At 35.5% G+C, this 20,965-nt stretch overlaps 1 protein-coding gene across 1 annotated transcript in view; it reads left to right on the plus strand.

Moving 5' to 3' along the window:
* TBCEL (tubulin folding cofactor E like) overlaps positions 1 to 20,965 on the plus strand; it is a 73,980-nt gene that overhangs the window by 39,511 nt on the left and 13,504 nt on the right. The window contains exons 4-7 of the mRNA XM_063093743.1: positions 4,474 to 4,655; positions 5,946 to 6,202; positions 9,061 to 9,187; positions 10,673 to 10,789. Coding sequence (XP_062949813.1) covers positions 4,474 to 4,655; positions 5,946 to 6,202; positions 9,061 to 9,187; positions 10,673 to 10,789 — 683 coding nt within the window. The remainder of the gene's footprint in view (positions 1 to 4,473; positions 4,656 to 5,945; positions 6,203 to 9,060; positions 9,188 to 10,672; positions 10,790 to 20,965) is intronic.

A 20,965-nucleotide genomic window follows, 5' to 3' on the forward strand; every position in this document is an offset into this window, starting at 1 on the left:
CAGCTCTTATGTTCACCGGTTGAGTCCCCTGAATTTGTTTCTTTGGGAGTATAAAATTTCACAAAAGTTTTGTGCTTTGTGCTTTGACCCGCACTTTGACCACGTACATAAGCTTTTTGCTAACTGATGGAACAGTTTAATAGTGAGGTGCTACCTCAGAAGAAAGATGTATGTAAGATGGGTCAGTACACAGAGATTTCACTAGGTAATTCTACCTTTTCTGTGCTTAGACAAAGGTCTATATTAAATATTTCTCAGGCCACATTGACATATAGCCAGAGGGTCATATATTTATTTGTTTCTCTATCTGCACCCTGTTTGTGTATTCCTATATGTGTTCAATAATCTGTTTTGGGGAAGTTTTCAAGTAAAATTTTGTTGCTGCTACTTTCAGGTTTCTATTTTCCAATTTATTTTTGTTTTCATCTTTCCTTTTTATTCCTCCTTATCCTTAACTGTAGTTGATTCCAGTCTTCCAGACTATATAACAGATGGGAGAAATACTGACAGCAAAAGAATATTGATTTTTAGAATTGATTAAACTCTTTGCCAGGCAGCACATGCCTCATAGGTCATCAGTTTTAAGGCATTACATTTCAACCCCATTACAGCCCATATATCTGATTACCAAAAAGATCATTTTCCCCTAACCATTAACTCAGTTTATTTCAGCCATTGATATAGTAATGTGGAACAAAATAGTATAGTTTGTTTTCTTAGTTTTTTGAATGGCCACTGATGTTATGAGTTCTGAGTAATCCTATGTAGTTTAAACTATTGGCTGCTGTATATCCAGAGGCTAAGGTAAAAATGGGTGAGAAATTTGGGGGAGGCAAAGATTTGTCATCACCCTTCTAAAATTGGGCACCTATGTGTAAAAAAAATGCATTTTTTAGCTTTTAACTTGAATTTTTGGCTGAGTAGATATTTGGTTGACCTTTCCGAAGGTATCTCTTTTTCTCCCCCCTTCCTTATCAAAACCATTTTATAAAAGAAATTAAACCAAGTAGTTGAGAGGAGGGAGGAATTAGCCACTCAGGTGAGGTAGAGAATAAAGGGGGTATAAATTATAGACTGTTATCTTAAAACCCTTTCCCGATTTTTCTTAAATCTTTAGTCTCCTTTTTAGGAGCTGGAGTGGAGGGTCCCCTATTAAATTATAGACTTGTGGAGAGGCAAAAGGTGATCTGAGTTCATCTCCATGTTTCTGCACGTGAGCATACTCGACTCATTCCAGCTGAAGGGGTCTTTTTAATTTTAATTTTATTTTTTTACATTAGTTGTCTGCTTTTTTTTTTTACAACTTTTTTTTTTATAGTGGTAAATGTATATAACATAAGGACTGCCATTTTAAGCATTTTTAAACATACAATTGCATGGAGTTAATGACATTCACAATGCTGTGTAACTACTACCTCTATTTCCAATACTTTTTCGTCATCCTAAACATAGACTTTTATACCCATTAAGCAATAACTTCTCATTATTCCTTCCCTCCCTTTTCTGGTAACCTCTAATCTACTTCTCTGTCTGAGATTTTTTTTCTTTCTTTTTAATTTATTATTTCTAAATTGACCCATGATAATTGTTTATTTTTATGGAGCACAGTATGATATTTGGGTACATTTATACAGTGTGCAATGATCATATCAGGGTATTTAACATATACATGACCTCAAACATTTATCACCTCTTTGTACTGGGAGCATTCAACCTTCTCTCAACTGGCTACTTGAAGTTATACAGTAATTTGCTGTTGGCTATATTTTCCCTATATATTTTTTTATTTTTAGAATTTGAAAATGGTAGTAAATATTCTGTCCTAGAAATTCAAAGAATATTTGTCAGCCTTAGATATTGGGGACATTTTTAGATTAATAGATTTATCTGTGTAATGAAAATCATATTTTCCTGAATCTTACCATTAATTTGAGGTTACTCCCAAAACTTCTTTATTTCAGCCCTTTAAAGAGATTATTTATTTATAATATTTATTGTTTTTCCTATTTGAATTATTAGATTCTAGTTCAATTTTATCTTTTTATATTCCAGGGCTAATGAGTCATTATTCTAAATCTTTATTCTCACTGTATAGTAGCGTAGATGCAGATTATGAAGATAATATCACATATCTGCTAGCCATGGGAAATCTCCCAGAAATTGCTTCAAAACCCTTAAATTATCCATTTTTGAGTGTTCTCTATATTATAAAGATAAAATATGGGTGTGGTGGTTAGCAAAAGGTTTGTGATCCGTTTTTACTGAACTGGGGTTGTACTATAACTAGCAGTTATTTTTCATGCTTTAGTTGGAGCACAATTCCTCCTTTTTTTTTTTTTGCCCTTAAAAGAGGTAAAGTATAGCTGGTCATCATCTTCTATATCAAAGTCCTTTGTATCATTAATACTCAGGTCATAGAATGCAGTACAGGGTTGGACCCTGCATGAACATTTAGCGGTGTTGTCATAGACTAAACTCCAAATTCTATCCATATATTACACAAATGTTTGGTACCATTTGATCACAAAAGGGGTCAAGCAAGCAAAAATGTGCAAGCTGGTGTAAATTCCTTCCACTTTAAGCAGAAGCCTAGTCTATTTTCTCTGAAAGGAAGCTCATTTCTTCATTTGTAAAATGAAGATAAAAATGGTACCCGTTTCAAAGGGTTAGTGTGTGGAATAGATGAAATAATGAATGTGAAGACCTTTTCCTCTGACATACTTCTCTGAACCTTCTTGAAATCAATCTGCTTCTCACTGATTTTAGAGGTCCCGAATTGAATGTGCCCAGTAGATCTGATATAAAGTATAGATTACTTTTTCTTTCTACCCACAGTTCTCCCTCTGAATTTGCTTTTGGCATTATCTCTGGAGCTCTGAATAGAAACAGATATCTAGGTCCCAACCCTGAAGCTTGTCCCACCTGTAAAGCTTCTGATTCATTAGTTTATGGTGGAACCTGGGAGTCCGTGTATTTTTGAAATTCTACCAATGATTCTGATGGATAGCCAGGGTTGAAATATTGGTTCATACTATACTTATATTAGTAGTAATCGTTTACTTATGGGATGATTTTGTGCCATTAATTTATTCAATAAATGTTAAGTGCCCACTATGTTGTAATGAAGTAGGTAAGTACTACTGCTGCTTTCGTAGAGTTTACATGCTATTGGTGGGCAGGTAAGGAAACAAGTTTCAAAAAGATGTGCTGATTGCTGTGCTAAGTACATTACATGTGTATCTATCTCATTTAATCTGACCAACAATCCTGTGAAAGAGATGGGTACTATTTTTCTTATTTTACAAATGAGGACCCTGAGATTTGGAAAAGTGAAGTAACTTGTCTGAAACCACACAGCTAGGAAGTGTTCGAACCCAGATTTTCCAACTCTAAAACACGTCCTAACTACTTTTTTTCTGCTCCCTTTCTCCTAACTTTTAGTTACCACATTGCCTGGCTGTTTGATGCATAATATATTTTTAGGGCATCTAGCATTTATTTCATACTTATTTTAAAGCTAGTGTTTCTCACAGATTGTGCCAACCATTCTTCCAGTTGTCTTTATTAATTTTTTTCTGGTTATATTTATGATGTACTGGTTGTGGTATTGGAAAGAACAATGGCTCAGGTTTTTAAATCCCAGATTTGGCTTTTGTGACTGTGAGATCTTAATAAAATTATGTAACATCTCGAGCCTCAGTTTCCTCATTTATTAAAATGAAATTAATATTATTTATTTTGCAAGTTGTTTTGAGAATTTAATGAGATAAGCTATATCATTAGAGACTAAGCACTGTACAGAACAAATAGGTATGATTAGTAATGCTCTTTTCCTTTTTTATCCTTTTTATCTACCAAGTTGCTAGCTAAATTGTTAAATTGATGATCATGTTTTCTCTTTCATTATATAGTTATGGGTGCTTTTTGTTTTTGAGTAAATATATTTTAGTGTTTTCTACATCTTTGAACCAAATTGAAACTGTGTTCTAAGTGATTGTGACTGTGCAGTCAATTTTGAATACATGAATTGTTAAGTGGTTTTTTAATAAACCTTTAAGTCACCTTAATGTTGTGCTGAGAAGAGGAAGGAGATATTTAAAGGGAATTACATAACCCAATCTCAGCTGTTTACAAACTTATAGCCTAAAATGTCATCTGAACTATCTTTTCCCCATTTATCAAAGACACCATCATATAGAGAAGAATCAGAATCCTTGCCAAAGGCAACATAGGAAATCTTTCTTTGTACCCTTAATTGTCAGTTATGTCATTATTTCATAGAAAGAAATTAAATTATTTGCCAAGATTTGTTGAAATCATTTGTGTCCCTCTGTGGGTACCATCACTAAATAGGACTCCCTGATGTAAATGGCCCCTTGCCTGGAGACCCATTCACTTAAGGACTTCTTAAGCATGATTGCTATTTAAAAGCTCTGATTACTGCCTGATATGCTTTTCTTTCTTTCTCCCTAGGTCAGTAAAATTGTGTCAAATGTTCCCCAGTTGGAGTTTCTAAACCTGAGTTCCAATCCTCTGAATTTGTCGGTTTTAGAAAGAACATGTGCTGGGTCCTTCTCTGGGGTTCGCAAACTTGTCCTCAACAACAGCAAAGCTTCTTGGGAGACAGTCCACACGATACTGCAGGAGTTACCAGAGTAAGCCTAGAGAGCATGAGGGCGAGGGAACTATGTTGCCATCTGTGTTAGTATGTAGAATTACTGCTGATCTCCCTTCTCAGAAATGCTAGAACTGCAGACTGAATGGAGAAAAGCATTTGAAAAGTGAAGTTGTTAGGATGAGGGTGTGAGGGTAATCTAGTAGCATTTCCAATGGAATACTTACAGTGTTGGGTAGCACCAAGACATAGGATATGTCATCCTTTGGCTAGAAAATACCCCTGAGAAACACTTAATCACTTCTAGATCAACTCAGCCTTTCTCCATTTTAATCTTCTAATTACTTGATTTAAGAATTTTGCCTCAGCCCTTTTGTTTGGGAGGAAAAAAAATCATAGTATCTCTAAAATATGCTAACATTCAGTTGATTAAGTACCTAGCTGACCTGATGGGAAAATTGACCTGGTATTCTTTTCAGTAATTTAAGAAAGAAATTATTCTTTTGTTTGTTAGTTTAGAAATGCCTTATTATGTTTTGTGTGTGCAAAGGGAGGAGTTTAAAGACATATATGAAGCTCTAGTTTCTTTGACTGTCTAAATATGGAAATTATCACAGCTCTTCAGAATCTCGTCTCACCCTACTTACTCCATCTTAATTTCTCACTCTCACTGTAATAAGGTTGTTTCCTCACTGCATGCAACATGGCATGGCATGGAATGAGTTCTTAAGTCCTTGTTCCACTTACTAACCATATGACCTTTGATAAGCTACTTAACTCCCTTGTGCTCAGTTTCCTTGTCTGTAATATGGTCATAATTGTATTTGCTTTGCAGAAGTAGAAGTAAAATCTGTAATGTACCTGGCACAGGGCCTGCACAGGGTAGGGATTAAATAAATGATAGTTGTTTCTATTTCTAAACATTTGTTCATGTTGTTTCTGGAATTTTCTATCTCCTCTCAACTTATGCAAGTTCATCCTGCCTTCAGTGCCATTCATCCTTTCCTGATTATTCTATCTATAATTTCAATTTCATTTCTATATGACCTACTATTGTACTTACAGTTAGTGATACTTAATTTAGCACTTAATTATGTAAACAAAAAATTAATTTAGTGCTAGCTTATATCCTTCCCTGCTATTTTATGTATGTTAAGTTTTGTTTTCCCAGCTATACTTTGAACCTCAGGAAGATATCTTTGTATTTTCTATATAGTATCTAGCATAGTCTCACATATACTAGGCACTTATTTACTGAATAAATGAAAATAAGTGTAAAGTAGAAACTAAACTGCTTTAAACAATGAAATATTTCCTTTTTTCTCTGCAGTTTGGAGGAGCTCTTCCTGTGCCTTAATGACTATGAAACAGTGTCTTGTCCTTCTATTTGCTGTCATTCTCTTAAGCTACTACATATTACAGACAATAACCTCCAAGACTGGACTGAAATACGAAAGTTAGGAGTTATGTTTCCTTCACTGGATACCCTTGTCCTGGCCAACAATCATTTGAATGCTATTGAGGAGCCTGATGATTCACTGGCCAGATTGTTTCCTAATCTGCGATCCATCAGCCTCCACAAGTCAGGTGAGGTTCAGGATTATTCTCATTCTACATGCAAATTGATCTGAGCTTATGCATGAAATACAATGAAAGTATATTTCTTTCAGTCATAGCTTTGCCTTTTTCTAGGATGAATTTTCAGCATGACATGCAGATGCCTACTGGTTAAACTTAAGGCATTTATTTTCATAAATGCCCTGATAAATATTAAATAGCATAGCATTATATTAGCAATTTAAATTTTACATATTTAAAGGGTCATGCTGTTAAAGAAGTGAAATGGAATTGATGAATTGGATAGTAAAAGGCAAAGTAAAAAGAATGCAAAGAATAGCAAACTAGAGTATTTTATCTGGACTTAGATTAAGGAATCCCAACCTGTTACGCCTTTTTAAATGCTCACTTTTCTAGTAACTGTATATCATTAATTACCAGTTTATTGCCATCTGATCTTGTGTACCACTGGAATAATTATATTTAGCTTATTTCATGTTTTTAATTAATAAACTTTGTTTTTAGAGCAGTTTTAGGTTCACAGCAAAATTGAGCAGAAAGTAGAGTTCCCATATGCCCCTATTCCCACATAGCCCAGCCTCACCGGCTGTCAACATCCCACATCAGAATGGTGTACCACTTCAATCAATGAGCCTACATTGACACACCATTATCACTCAAAGTTCATAGTTTACATTAGGATTTCACTCTTGGTGTTGTACATTTTATGGGTTTTGACAAATGTGTAATGACTTGTATCCACCATTGTAGTATTGCACAGAATAGTTTCACTGCCCTAAAAATCCTCTGGGCTTCACCTATTTATCTTTCCTTCCCCCCAACCCCCTGGCAACCACTGATCTTTTTACTGTCTCCATAGTTTTGCCTCTTCCAGAATGTGATCTAGTTGGAATCATACAGCATGTAGCCTTTTCAGATTGACTTCTTTCACTTACTAGTATGCATTTAAGTCCTCCATGTTTTTTTTATGGCTTGGTAGATCATTTCTTTTTAGCACTGAATGATATTCTGTTTTCTGGTTATACCACAGTTAATTTATCCACTCTACTCACAGAAGGACATCTTGGTTACTTCCAAGTTTTGGCAGTTATAAATAAAACTGCTATAAACATCTCTGCACAGGTTTTGTGTGGACATAAGTTTTCAATTCATTTGGGTAAATACCAAGGAGCGTGATTGCTGGATTATATGGTAAGATGTTTAGCTTTGTAAGATATCACCAAACTGTCTTCCCAAGTGGCTGTAGCATTTTGCGTTTCCACTAGCAAGTTCCTTTTGTTCTATATCCTCACCAGCATTTGGTGGTGTTAGTGTTTTGGATTTTGACCATTCTGATAGGTGTATTGTGGTATCTCATTGTTGTTTTAATATGCAACTCCTTAATGACACATGATGTTGAACAACTATTCATATGCTTACTTGCCATCTTTATATCTCTTTGGTGAAATATCTATTCAGGTCTTTTGCCCATTTTTTAGTCAGGTTATTCCTTTTCTTATATTGCTGAGTTTTAAGAGTTCTTTGTATATTTTGGGTAACAGTCCTTTATCAGATGTGTCTTTTGTAAATACAGTCTTCCAGTCTGCTGCTTTTCTTCTTATTCTCTTGCTATTGTCTTTCAGCCTATTTCTTAAAATACCTATTAATTAAAAATAACTCTAACCTACAACTGAAAAAGCATAAATGTAGTTTAATTCACTGTAGAGGTTATAAGGGTGGGAAATAAGTTTTAAAAAACAGTATTTTGGGGCCGAGCCCGTGGCGCACTAGAGAGAGTGCTGCGCTGGGAGCGTGGCGATGCTCCCACCGTGGGTTCAGATCCTCTATAAGAATGGCTGGTGCACTCCCTGGCTGAGTGCCGGTCACGAAAAAGACAAAAAAAAAAAAAACAAAAAACAAACAAACAAACAGTATTTTGCACAAGGAACCTGTTTATTTAACAACTCAATATCCCTTAAGCTAACTCTGTCCTTCCTCCCAGCTAGAAATGCCACTCTTAGGGAAGAGGATGGTTGTGACTTGGGATAGTTATATATTAGTCCTCATAAATTGCTCCTCTGCCTTTGCCCTTGATGAAAGTTGATACAAAAAGAAAGGGACTATGTTATTCTCTGAAATGGATTAAATGTGTTGTGAAATTGACCAGCTCTATTACAGGAATATTTTTCCTATTTGAAAGCCCTATGACTTCGAAGTCAGGTGTTGACTTGGATGATACATTTGCTCACAGCCATGGGGAGAGTTTCATGTTAGGACTAAAAATCTTAATTTGTTGCATATTCTCTTTACCCAAAGGTTCAGGGTTTTTGTTTTTGTTCATTTGTTTTCAATTTTGGATCTGTTTCCCCAGTCACCAAAATGAGGACTATATGAAAGTGATAATATTTCATTTCTGGTTCTGTGGACCTTGCTCATTTTAGAATTTGTCAGGTAACAATGTGAGTATGTCAGTATCCACTCTGATCAATAGTTATATTCTATGAGTCTATATCTGAGTGAAATGAGTTGGTCATATCACTTTTTAAAATTATTTAATCATGGCATACATCCCAGTTATTGAAACCATCAGTGAGCCTCTTCGTTAGCCATTTTGGTTAACAATTGATAGATAGAGGATGTTGGAGAATAAGGCTCTCTCTCCTTGACCGCTGGGATGACAGAGATAGGAGAGACTATGGGGAAGTTTTTATGGTGTTTAACTGTATTTCACTCTTTACTTGGACAAAGAAAACTTTCAGGCTTTCTAGTTTATGATCATTTTAACATTTCAGAAATTATTTAACCAAAGTAATTTTTTTTTTTTTTGCTATGTTTATCTTCTTGTGTGCTTTTCTGGATTTATTTAAACAATATATTTCTCAAACTAGGTTTGCAGTCCTGGGAAGACATTGACAAACTCAATTCATTCCCCAAACTTGAAGAAGTGAGATTATTAGGAATTCCTCTTCTGCAGCCATATACTACTGAGGAGCGAAGGAAATTGGTGGTAGCCAGGTCTGTTGTCCTGATTCTTCCGCTTTCTTTTTGCAAGGCCTTATTGTTCCATTAAAGGGATAATTCTATTTGGGGTAGTGCACTATGAGTTTATCCATCTTTTGAGCAGACTGTGCTTGAAGGAGTTGCTTCTGTAACTCCAATTTCTGGATGAAAAGGAATGCAAGTGATGAGGAAAATATGAAGTGTAACTGGCCTTCTGCGACCACTGAAAAATTCCCTCACAAATGTATTCTATTTTTATGCCTTCCTATACTTAGAATATTTGAAGTTCTGTTTTGGATTGACCAAAAAGTAAAAGTACATATAAAAAGGGAATAATTCCTATTGTAGTTGTCCTTATTTTCTCTGTTAGCATAGTGGCCATTTAAAGCGTAAATACCTGAAAATTGAGCTATTTTATTAGTGTAAAACTTGAGAGAGCAACATCTGTATTTTCTTCTTGAATATAGATTGACTTAAATATGACTATCATTACTTTTATCTTCTTATTCTGACTCCCCCTATCTTTCGTGTCTCAGACTCTGCCTCCACAGACTGCTAGAATTTCCCAGGAGTGTTTATTTTCATATGAACCTTTAGCAGAAATAAGATTTTGGCTAAAATGAAAAAGGCCATGGAGCTTTGCTTCATTCTCTTTGTATACTATACATAGTAGTTTCGAAAGTGGAACAGTAGGCTTTAAGGCTCCCTAAAGAAGAGAGGTTCTTTAAATGGAGTATTGATCTTTCTGACCAACTAGCACCTAGCAGATCCTTAGTGCTTTGCAGTTGTTAACATATGCATTAACATCTCACTGAAGAAATAAATGTCAACATGCTTTTTTTTGAAAGAAGAATAAGTCTCGCAGTAGGCCTTGTACTATATTTTCTCTACATAATTCTTTTGCAAATATAATAATTAATTCCTGAATTATATAACCAAATTGTACTGACAACTCTCTAGACCTGTGCTGTTTAATATGGTAGCCACTAGCCATGTGTAGCTATGAGCACTTGAAATGTGTTGTAAGTGTAGACACTGGATTTGAAATACTTCATAAGAATAAAATAATGTGAAATATCTCATTAATTATTTTTTAATAATGATTACATGTTGAAATTATTGTATACCAGATATATTGGGTTAAATAAAATATATTATTAAAATTAATTTTACCTGTTTTATTTTTAATTGTAAAAATGTAGCTACTAGAGAATTTAAAAGTACTTATGTGGCCTGCATTATATCTATTTAGGTTGGACAGTGCTGCCTAGAGTATTATTTTGAAAGGTGAGGTATGATATTTTCACATCCAAAAATTAAACTCGATGATTTTGGGTCCTTTTGTACTACTTTAATTGAGACAGTAGTTGTGCACAAGCAGAACTACGTAAAATGTGTTCTTTCAAGAGACTAAGACTGGGTCTCAAACCAATTACTTTATCTCTGAAGCTAAATATTTTTAGTATCTTAAAATGTCTATATTTTGGTTTTAACTTATAGATTACCATCAGTTTCCAAACTTAATGGCAGTGTTGTTACCGATGGTGAACGAGAAGATTCTGAGAGATTTTTTATTCGTTACTATGTGGATGTTCCACAGGAAGAAGTGCCATTCAGGTAAAAAATCCCTCATCAGCTTAGCAACATACTTCAGACAGTGTTGAGGCAACTTAAGAACTATTGTTTTACTAAATTTAATAATTTGTTATTGGTTCCTTCTTAGAGGACTTTGGTCATAGGTTTTTTTAAAAAAGGAAAAAACACAAAAACCAAACCTATTTTATCTCACTTTCCACTGTGTATTTCTTTTAGCCTTGCACTTGTTAAGTGCATTAAGAATGATTGGGTAAGTATTTTAACTAATTCCAGTAGTTCCCATTGCATACTCTATGTGATCGATTCCTTTTCTGATCCTCTTTTCTGGGGGCACATTTTCACCTACCCTCATAGTTGATCTCTATTCATATTGCATCTGCTTTTAGGATATGCTAAGTTCTTCAGTTTGGAAAATTTGGCAAATGTACAGTTGGTTCACAAAATAGAGAAAAGGACGGGAAAATAGGCTCTTGAGGTAATTAAAGGAATTGGGATGGTTAAGTGTAAAGAGTAATGCAGAGGGCTAAATTAGTAATTATCTTTTAGTGTATGAAGAGTTAATAAATATTGTTTGGTGAAGAACTACCTTTAATGCTCTGTAAATATAAAAGGAAATGAAGCAGGTATGATATAGGCAATTATACAAGAAAGAAAAAAAAAAGCCCTTGAAAACAGGTTTCTAGGTGTTGGTAACTAGAACTAGTTACCAAAAAAGTTATATACTTTTCTTCCTTAATGACTTCAAGGATAATATGAGTAATTTGGCAAGAGGAGTTTCAGATAAACAGGATGGAAATTAGGGCTAAATGTGAGTCGAGTTAGTTGGTTCTCCAGTTACTAATGTCTGTGACTCTAATTTATGCTTATTGAGCATATCTATTTTTCCCACAAAGTTCTCTATTATTTATAGACTGTTTGGCTCAACCAGTGATGTATACAAAGATTTTGTGGTATTATTAGTAGTGTTTTAAAACATGAACATTTAAAAAATTAGACAAATTAAGTAAAGATTTTTAAGATAACTTTTAAAAATTAGTTAAGAACAGCCAGGTAGGGGGAAATAGATATTACTATATCTTTTAATACAACCTAGACATATTAGGTTAAACCATATGGAAATTTTTTTAGGTAAAAAAATTGTGTCTAATATTATAGTAATATCTATAGTTTCATTTGGTTCAGTCTAACGTAGTAATGAAAGAGGTAAATATTCTGACTTTCACTGTAAGTGTTATTACAGTTTACTTAACTTTTAGTCTGCTACAAGAAGTTTATATATATATATATATATATATATAATCTGTAGAGTGAATTGTTTTCTGTCCCTTATGTGCTAAAGTTTATCTGTACTAGTCGGTGTTCCTGAATACACATCATAGAAACCAACTTTGATTAACTTTAATCAGGAGAGGAATTTATTGGAAGGATATTGGGAAACTAAAAGAATTGTTAGGCAGAATGAAGAACCAGGCTTAAGCAGGAACCAAGGGAAGTAAGGATAGTCATGATTTCAGTTCATATTCTGCTTCCTTTATCACTGCTGGCACTGTCATCTCTAGATACTGCAGTGCTGGACTTCACCATTGTGTCATTGGATTCCCCTATAAGCACTAAAAATAGTCTCTTACTGACTTTTTTTTTTTGTTTTTTCATTAAAAAATATTAAGTACCTACTATATGACTGGTGCTGTTCTGGGTGTAGTTAATAAAAGTGAACACAGTTCCTACTTTGATGGAGCTCATATTGTAATAGGATCCCTCACTGATCTATATTTCTTTCCCCAAGCGTCAAAAATTGGCATGGGACCAACTGATTGGCTGTGTCTACAATATGTACCCACACTGTGTCCTAAGACATCAAGACAGGGATTATCTGCTCCATGTTGGCTTCTGCAGTGAGAGGCAGAATCTTGTTTCCCCTGATCTTGAGACTTTTCCCCCAAATAGGAACAATTCAGCAAAAACAACGTACTGTAGTCTGCTACTTAGACTCCTTAACATATATGCATACTTTTTCCCCATAGTTATATAAAAAAACTTGTTCTTATGTGCCTTAATGTATTCCTCGTACAAATGAAAACACATTTCTCTCCTCTGAAATGTGGTTACTCATGTCTTACAAATTGCTGCATCTAGTTCCAAGTCCTGGATCGTTGGGTGGTATCCATTTCTCCTTTACTTCTGTATCTTGAAACCTATTAAGTTGTAACGTTAACCACCCCGGTATACCCTTTATAAAATAAAGGGAAACATAGAGAAGAAAAGGAAAGTTGATTAAAATTTATAAATATTTACATGACTCAGCAAAGAACAAAATGTGGATTGATGCTCTCATTTTTGTATACTGGTCTTGGGGCCGTTATTGGTATTTACAACGTCCCTCTTCCTTTATCTGTCTTTTTCATATACTTGCAACTAATTTTGCCTTCAGGTAACTTAGTTGGACAGGATTCTTTACCTGGTTGGGGGCAGGGGTTGGATCTAAATCTTTTTTTCTGGTAGGATCTGCACCCTTGGTAGTTTTACCTGTGTGTGGTTTCAGTTGTATTGAATTGTTTTTTTTTCTTTTTACCACTTGGCCTGGTAATACCAGGAGATACCACCAGGGATACTCTGGGTTCCATTCATACTTGTACGTATACTACTTCTTGATAGTCAAGATCACTTACGTTGGCTGATAGATTCTTTTCTGGAGGAGTGGGGGGTGATGTTTCCTAGCAATTTGTAGAACTTAAAAAGGGTAATTAGAAGTCTCAGAGTCACGTTGGAATAATTGTTGTAGTACTAGTGGAGATATTCCTCCCTTGGGTTCTAAATCCTCTAAACCTAGTAGAGTTTAAGAATATGAAATAACAGTTTGGCAAGTTGGTCACTAGATGTAATCATGAGATGTACTATGTCCTTCACTTTCACCCTTGGGTTTGTGGACCTATCTACTCTGACTAAGGAATAACTGGCCTCACTTTTGTTCTTTAAGACCCATACTAACTGAAGAGTTAAATGGGAATATGGTAAGGAATCATCATCAAGTCTTTAGTTGTGGCACTTTCTAGTTCTTTTTAGGGAAGCAGTGGTGCTCTTGTTTAACATTTTGGTTTAAAGGGGTTCAAAGACTACCTATTTATTCTAATCTTAAAGACTCAACGATCAATTAGCTACTGCAAAAGATTTATTCAGTCAGACTATTTTAATTTCCATTCTGTTTTTGCTGCCTATTTATGTAATTATGCCTACTTTTCCACTCACTAATGGTTAAATGCCACTGCTTGGTCTCTTCCATCCTTGAAATTGAAATGTGCATCCTGATTTCAGCTCTCCTACCTGCTTTCTTGGCCTGAAATGTGTGGGTGCTGTACTTGCTAATGTGTTTTCAAAGCCTTGCAGTAGTAAGTATCTTCTGGGTCCCTCGAAGGTTCATAGATGGAGAATGGTTAGAGGGGTATCATGGGGGACACAGTAATTAGCATTATTTCTGTATCCTGAAGGAAAATGTCTCCTTCCACATTATCCCAAAGAATATGTGGCCTCTCAGCTTCCTTTAGCATAGACCATCACTGAGTCCAATTTCCAATCAGCCAACTCGACAAACATTTAGAACCACTTCAGCCAGTAGCTTTTGGATCCCAAATCTCTGATAAGTGTACCTGAAGTGAGCTAGATCTAAAATTGCTTTTCCTTCCTTGGTTTAACACACTCAGAATCTATTCCTGTACTTTTTTCCTATATGTTTGTTCACATAAATGACCAAAGTCTTGTAATCCTTTTGGTGTTTTTGTAATTAACCCTACATGCTGTTAACTGATGGTGGTGTAGCAGGATGGATGTGTGGAAGGGTGAAGTAAATGGGAATTAGTTTACTCTTACAAGGGAATTAAAAACCTAGACTGTCTATCGAGCAGTCTCAATAGATGAGAGAGGAAGAGCTACCCAGCTAACAAGAGGGGCCTAAGTGAGTATTAGGGGTTTAGGGTACTCTCAACTCCTCAGAATCCTCCTATATTCTTTCATTCCAATTCTCTGTCTTTCTCTCTTTTCTAATCAATGCTCCAATTTTCATGTAATAGTCTCAATATGGGTGCAAATTTAACTGACTTGTAATTCACCAATCTGGAGCATTCAACCTTGTGCCTTTGTTTTTATGGCTACCTCAGCTCTATTGTTATAAGGGGAAAAAGATGCTTTTCTTGGGTTTCAGTCTGTGCCTTGAACCTAATTTATGGGAATTTGACCTTAAAATTGTCTTTATTTAAGCTATCATACACTAGAATAGCAGATGCTCTACCTAAGTCTTGAATTCTTCATGCCCTTCATATTGTTCTAATCTTGGCAGCACTCTCTCAGTCACCTAGAGCATTTCACATGACCACAGGTGATAATTAGTTCTTTCACTACTTCATGACAAGGGCTTACAGAATCTCTTCCATGAACACTAATTGGATATTCACTGACCTCCTCTAGGCCAGAAACCAATCCCAGATTTCCCTCAATTACCTGAGAGAGTATTGCCTGTAATCCACTCCCTGTAGCAATATCTTAGTGCAAACAACAGAAATCAACTCTGGCTAGGTTAAGTAGGATAGGAATTTAGTAAAAGAATAATAAATACCATGTAGCTCACAGAATTGACAAGAAGATTAGAGAGTTAGGCTTGGGCAGGATTGATGGGAAGCAAGGCACAGTCAAGATTTTTGTATATCACTGTGCAAATGTTATTCTTCTAACACTGGTCATTAGACAGTCATCAGCAAGCTGTTGCACTTCATTGCCTTTGGCCAATTACAGACCATTATATGTCTTTGAATTCTTGACTCTTCCATATCTGCTGTGGATAATCTCTGTTAGACCTTGTGTCTTTACATCATTCCTTAAGATTTAAAATTCCAGTTACAGTTAGACAAATTTATGTTACTTTCCCATGTTCTAGCTTCCAAGGAGTGGAGAAAGAGAATATCTACTCCTCTTCAGTTTCTGTAGTGGCAAGTGGTTCCTGCCTCTCATCTGTCTTTGGTTTCCCACCAATCAGAAGGATATTCAGATGCCGGACAGCCAAAATTGACATAAGCACAGTAGTACCTGTTCCCTGGTAGTTTTTCATGCAGGTCTCCTGATGGAATTATCCATTTATTCAGCAAATATATTTTGAGCCCTTATGATGTGCCTGGAACTGTTAGGCTCTTAAAAAAAGAACTGTAGTAGCATTTATACTGATGGCAAGAGGGAGTAGCAAATAAGAACAGAGGAATTTGTATTAAAATGAATTCCTTATGAATTAAGAATAGTGATATAAACAGAGTATTAGTGCTATACTTATTAACTCTTTAACTGCCTTCTTAATTATATGCACAATCTCTCCCTAAAATACCAATGAATAGTGAATAGCACAGTGCATAGTTAGTAAAATTTGACCTTCTGGATAATTCAGTGTCTCATACAGAATCACATTTGAACTTTAGTTTCCAGGTAGTATTGAGATATCTGTTTATTTGGAGAAACCATTCCCTTTTATTTGACCATGGATTTTCATTTAAGTCATTATTTAACTTGATTTTTATATAAACTCTAACATCTATGGCCACCTTTCCTTAGTTTGGTCCCCTGAGCTTTTCCTCCTCCTATGTTCTATCAGTTATACATGAAATAGCTCTACTCAACTTAGACATAAGTAAGAAAGGTTACCCAAAATGTCTGTGAGAGCATGAATAAAGAGCCATTATGATTAGCTGAGTGTCCTTTATGGTAGCAAAGTTATTCTGTGAGTCAGCTGTGTTATTCACACACATCTGTTTCCATATGATTAGTCGTTTTAGCAGTAAAAGACTTTAAAGATGATCCAGGGATTTACGTATTCTGTTTTCCCATCCAGAATAAAATTCAAGCTATAGTTACATAACTCATTTGAATTTTTTTATGATGAAAATAAAATGTTTAGGGGACTGAAGGGAGACATACTTATTAAGAGTTTGATAATTTCTTACAGGTGCTCAATTATCCTTTTTATTGCCTTCTACTGATAGGTCAATCGGAAGTGTAGTCTCTCTCGTATAACTGTTCATGGTATTAATGTACTAACACACAAAAAAACCTGAGCAGTCAGCCATATGTTTCATGTTTATTTACGTTGTGAAACAACAGAAGGTAAAAAATCTCTGTTTTCTGATTTTTGGCCTTTGAACATTATAGTGTTTGCTTTTCCAATCAATAGACTCTTTCTTTTAAGAGAGAGAATCTGTGCCTTGTCTCTTGGTGGCTTATGTAGCAATAGTATGCTATTTCAAAATAAGTTCAGTGTCTGCTGCAGGTGGTTGAAAAGATGTCCTCGTTGGGCTGGTCATATTTCAGTTATTGGGCTCTCATGCCTTACCAGTTTAGAAGGACCGTTTATTTACTGAATAAATACTATGAACCAAGAGGCACGAGGCCAGAGCTGGAGGAAAAAGATGAAAAAAAGTAGTGTCTACTCTCAAGAAGCTTGCCATCTGGCCTAAGCTAGAAATATATTTCCTTTGTTGGATCCTCCTCATGTTCCCAAACCCTAAAAACCATAGGTCTTAGTCCTTGGACCTCCTCTCTTCTGTACTCATCCCCTATGCACTTTTAGCCAATCGTGTGGCTTTAAGTGTATTCTGTATTCTGATAACTACATAATTTATACCCCCAGCTCTGATCTGCTCCTAAATTCCAGACTTCTACTTCCAGCTGCCTTCTTGACATCTCCATCTCGATGTTTAAACTTAATGTGTCCAAAACCAAACTTTTGATACCCTCTCTTACCCTGTTTTCCTCTCTCTTCCCCCAACTCCTCCCTCTACACTTCCATCACTATTTGCTCCTGTGCACATCTTCCTCCATCTTTCCATTCTTCTAGTTGCTCAGGGCAGAAACCATGGAGTCATCCTTGATTTCCTTCTCCCATACCCCACATCTAGTCCATCTATGTCTTTTTTTCTTTTAGTTCTACTTTTAAAATACGTATATATAGAGTCTGACCACCATTCACTTTAGTGACTATCCAAGTGACTATCATTCATTTTAGTCAAAGCCTTCATCATCTCTTCCCTGTGTTTTATAGTAGCCTACTGTTTCCCTGAATCCACGCCTCCTTCCTACAGCCATTTTCCACATATAAGCCAGTTTATAAGAACTGACATTTTTTTGAAAAACCTTCTTTGCTCTTCCTCAAACACATCAATTACATTCCCACCTCAGGCTTTTGCACTTTTTTCTCTGTTTGAATGCATCAAGTTATCTGCTTGACTCTCTCCCTCACTGACAGTCAGAGATTTCTTCCCTGCCCACCCTATCTAAAATAGCACATCTTTGTCCCCTATAATTTTTTTAACTTACTTTTATTTTTGTCACTTATCAACACCTGACTTACATTTATTGTATGTTGTCTGTCTCCCCCCACCATACCATAAGCTCTGTAGAAGTAAAGACCTTCCTGTTTCGTACCTTGCTGTCTGCCCAGCGCCTTAGAGCAGTGTCTGACAGTACAGCAGCTATTCAGTAAGATGACTGAATATTTGTGTTACTCTCTGGGATCACAAAGGAGGTCTCAGGTCTGCTGGAAGAGGGTACTTTCCTAGAAAATGATGGCATTAATTTGGTGAAGGTGAAGGGAGAATATTCCAGACATTTGTGAGTTCATGGAAAGTAAAGGCACAGAGGCATGATACACCTTTATGGTTAGTCAACCACAGCTGTCTGATATGACTAGCGAAAAGTAGTAAGTGGGAAGATGGGAAGGAAGGTAGGAGGTGGAGCAGGCCATTAAACACTTTGCTATGCAGGGAGACGAGGGCTTTTCCTTATAGGCAGTGGGAAATCATTGAAAGGTTTCGGGTCGGAAAGTTACATGGGAAGATTTTTGTTTGTATTTAGAAGGAGAAGCTGAGAGAGACTGGAGACCTAGCTGATAACTGAAAATCTAGTAGAGGAGGATATGTGCTGTGGAGGTTTCTTATGTCTTTTTAGAAATATAGCACATGGGACTGAATTTCACTCTACAATTTAAAGTAGTCTTCAGAAAACACATTGTGAAGTTCTACTGGTTGTCTAATATTTATAGCCTTGATCTCTCTAGGGGTATATAAATATCATTTATAGAGAAAGAAACCTCTATGTTTATGGATCTGGCACATGTTAAAGTATACATGTTTATTATTTTTACCTTGCCCTTTATCAGATGTCTGTCTGTATTTGCCTACGTTTATGTTTTTCCTTTATTTTTTGTTTGCTTTATCTCCCCATTTTCTCTGAGAGATTGAATTTAAATTGCTTCTTTAGTATTTAACTAATACACAGTCCTCCTCTGTTTAATTTTAAACAGAAAGAGTGAAAGAGAAAAACTTGCAACTTTTCTTTTAGAAATCAACATATCATGTATCTTTTGGGCCTCAATGATATCTTTTTGTTTTTGAGGACAGAGGGGGGAAGTAAATACATTCATTTGGAGTGTTTCTTTTTTCACACTTTAAAATTTTGCTTTTCATAAAGAAGACTTAGACATAGCTCCAGTGAGTACTTATTTGATGGAAGGAGGAAATGCTATTGTCAGAGACAGAGTGATGAAGCCAGAAATAGGTTTTCTTAAAGGCTTTTCTTTGCTTTTACTATCCTTTGATACTTCTCTTTCTGTTTGTCCCAAAGAATCCCTATATTATTTCCTAAGAAAGTCTTCTTTATGATGTCAAGGATTATGTTAGGAATTCCTCAAACGCTTATTTGATTGTCATTAGTGGCATGCTTTTTAAAATATGGAGAGTATGTTTTTTCCCTGTTTAAGACTAATGCCTTTTCTAAATAAAGCTGATTGTATCTCCACATTATTGTGAGTGTGGGGCAGCAGCCAGTATTTGGACACCACCTTGATGAAGGCTTATTTTGTCTTGGATGCTGGAGAAATCCTAGTGTGCTGTGTATGTTACCTCATAGTCCTTTCAGACAGAGGACCTGCTGTTGTGAAGGAACATTCCTCTACTGGATATGAGTCTCCTGGGGTTCTCCATATTGCCAGGCTCCATCATCCTCTGACAAGGGCCATGACACAGCACTCCTCACATTCAGCTGTGAGTCCGCTGAAAACAAAAAGGGCATTCTCCTTGGTGCACCATGGAGAGCTTCTGAAATGTTAGCTTTCCCTGTTGCTTACAGCCTTTGTCATGCCAATTACCTGGGGCTTTATTTTGACTTCTTGCCACTTTCCCAGCCCAGCAGAAGATAGGCTACCTTCCTAATCTTGATTGGAGTTATATACAAGTATTTGAATATACCCTCAAAGGAAAGAGAGAACAAGAACCAGCCCTCCCAAATCATGGTCTTGGGGGAAATTATCTTTGCTGTCTGAACTTTTGTTTTGACCAGGGCAGGGGGCCAGTTTCACCTTTTTTTTTTGTTTTTGTTTGCTTTTTAGAATTTAAAAAATACTGAAAAATACTGAGAATAATAAAACATTTATGTTCAGAATAACATAATTCTGAACTGAGAGTAGTTTTACCCTACCTCAAGTTTATTTTTTAATAAAGAAGAAATAATATTACAGATAAAATTAGAGTACCTTTTTGCCTCTACTCTCAGTCCTGTTCCTTACTCTAAGAAATAAAACCACTAGAAAAATTTGATGTGTATCCTTGGTATCTATTTTTTAAATATGTATGTATATTTTTTGGCATCTGACTGATATAGGGATCTGAACCTGTGCCCTTGGTGTTGTAAGACTGCACCAACTGAGCTAACCATATTTTTTATATTTTATATTCTATTAAAATATAACATTGGACCTTATAATTCTTTGTCAATAAGCATTGCAGTTTCTTTCCTCAGTCTGTAGCTTTTCAATCTGGTTTTTTCACTTTGTGTTTTGTTGAAAAGAAGTTTTAAATTTTAGTGTTAAATTTGTCAATCCTTTACTCTGTGGTTTATTATTATTGCATCCTTTTAAAGAAATTTTTTCCTTTCCAAAGATCACTTAAGATAATCTCCTAATTTTTCTCTAAAAGTGTTTGCACATTTATGACTTTGATCTACCTGTAATTTTTTTTTTTGTATTGTTTCAATTATAGATCTGAGGGTTTTTGTTTTGGGTTTTTTGTTTGTTTGTTTGTTTTTTGCCCCATATGGATGATTAGTATTAACCACTGATGTGTAATGCCACCTCTTATGTCTTGGTTTTTTTTGTTTGTTTTGTTTTGTTTTTTT

This window comes from Cynocephalus volans, chromosome 4 (genome assembly GCF_027409185.1).
Source record: "Cynocephalus volans isolate mCynVol1 chromosome 4, mCynVol1.pri, whole genome shotgun sequence".
NCBI classification, from domain to species: domain Eukaryota; kingdom Metazoa; phylum Chordata; class Mammalia; order Dermoptera; family Cynocephalidae; genus Cynocephalus; species Cynocephalus volans.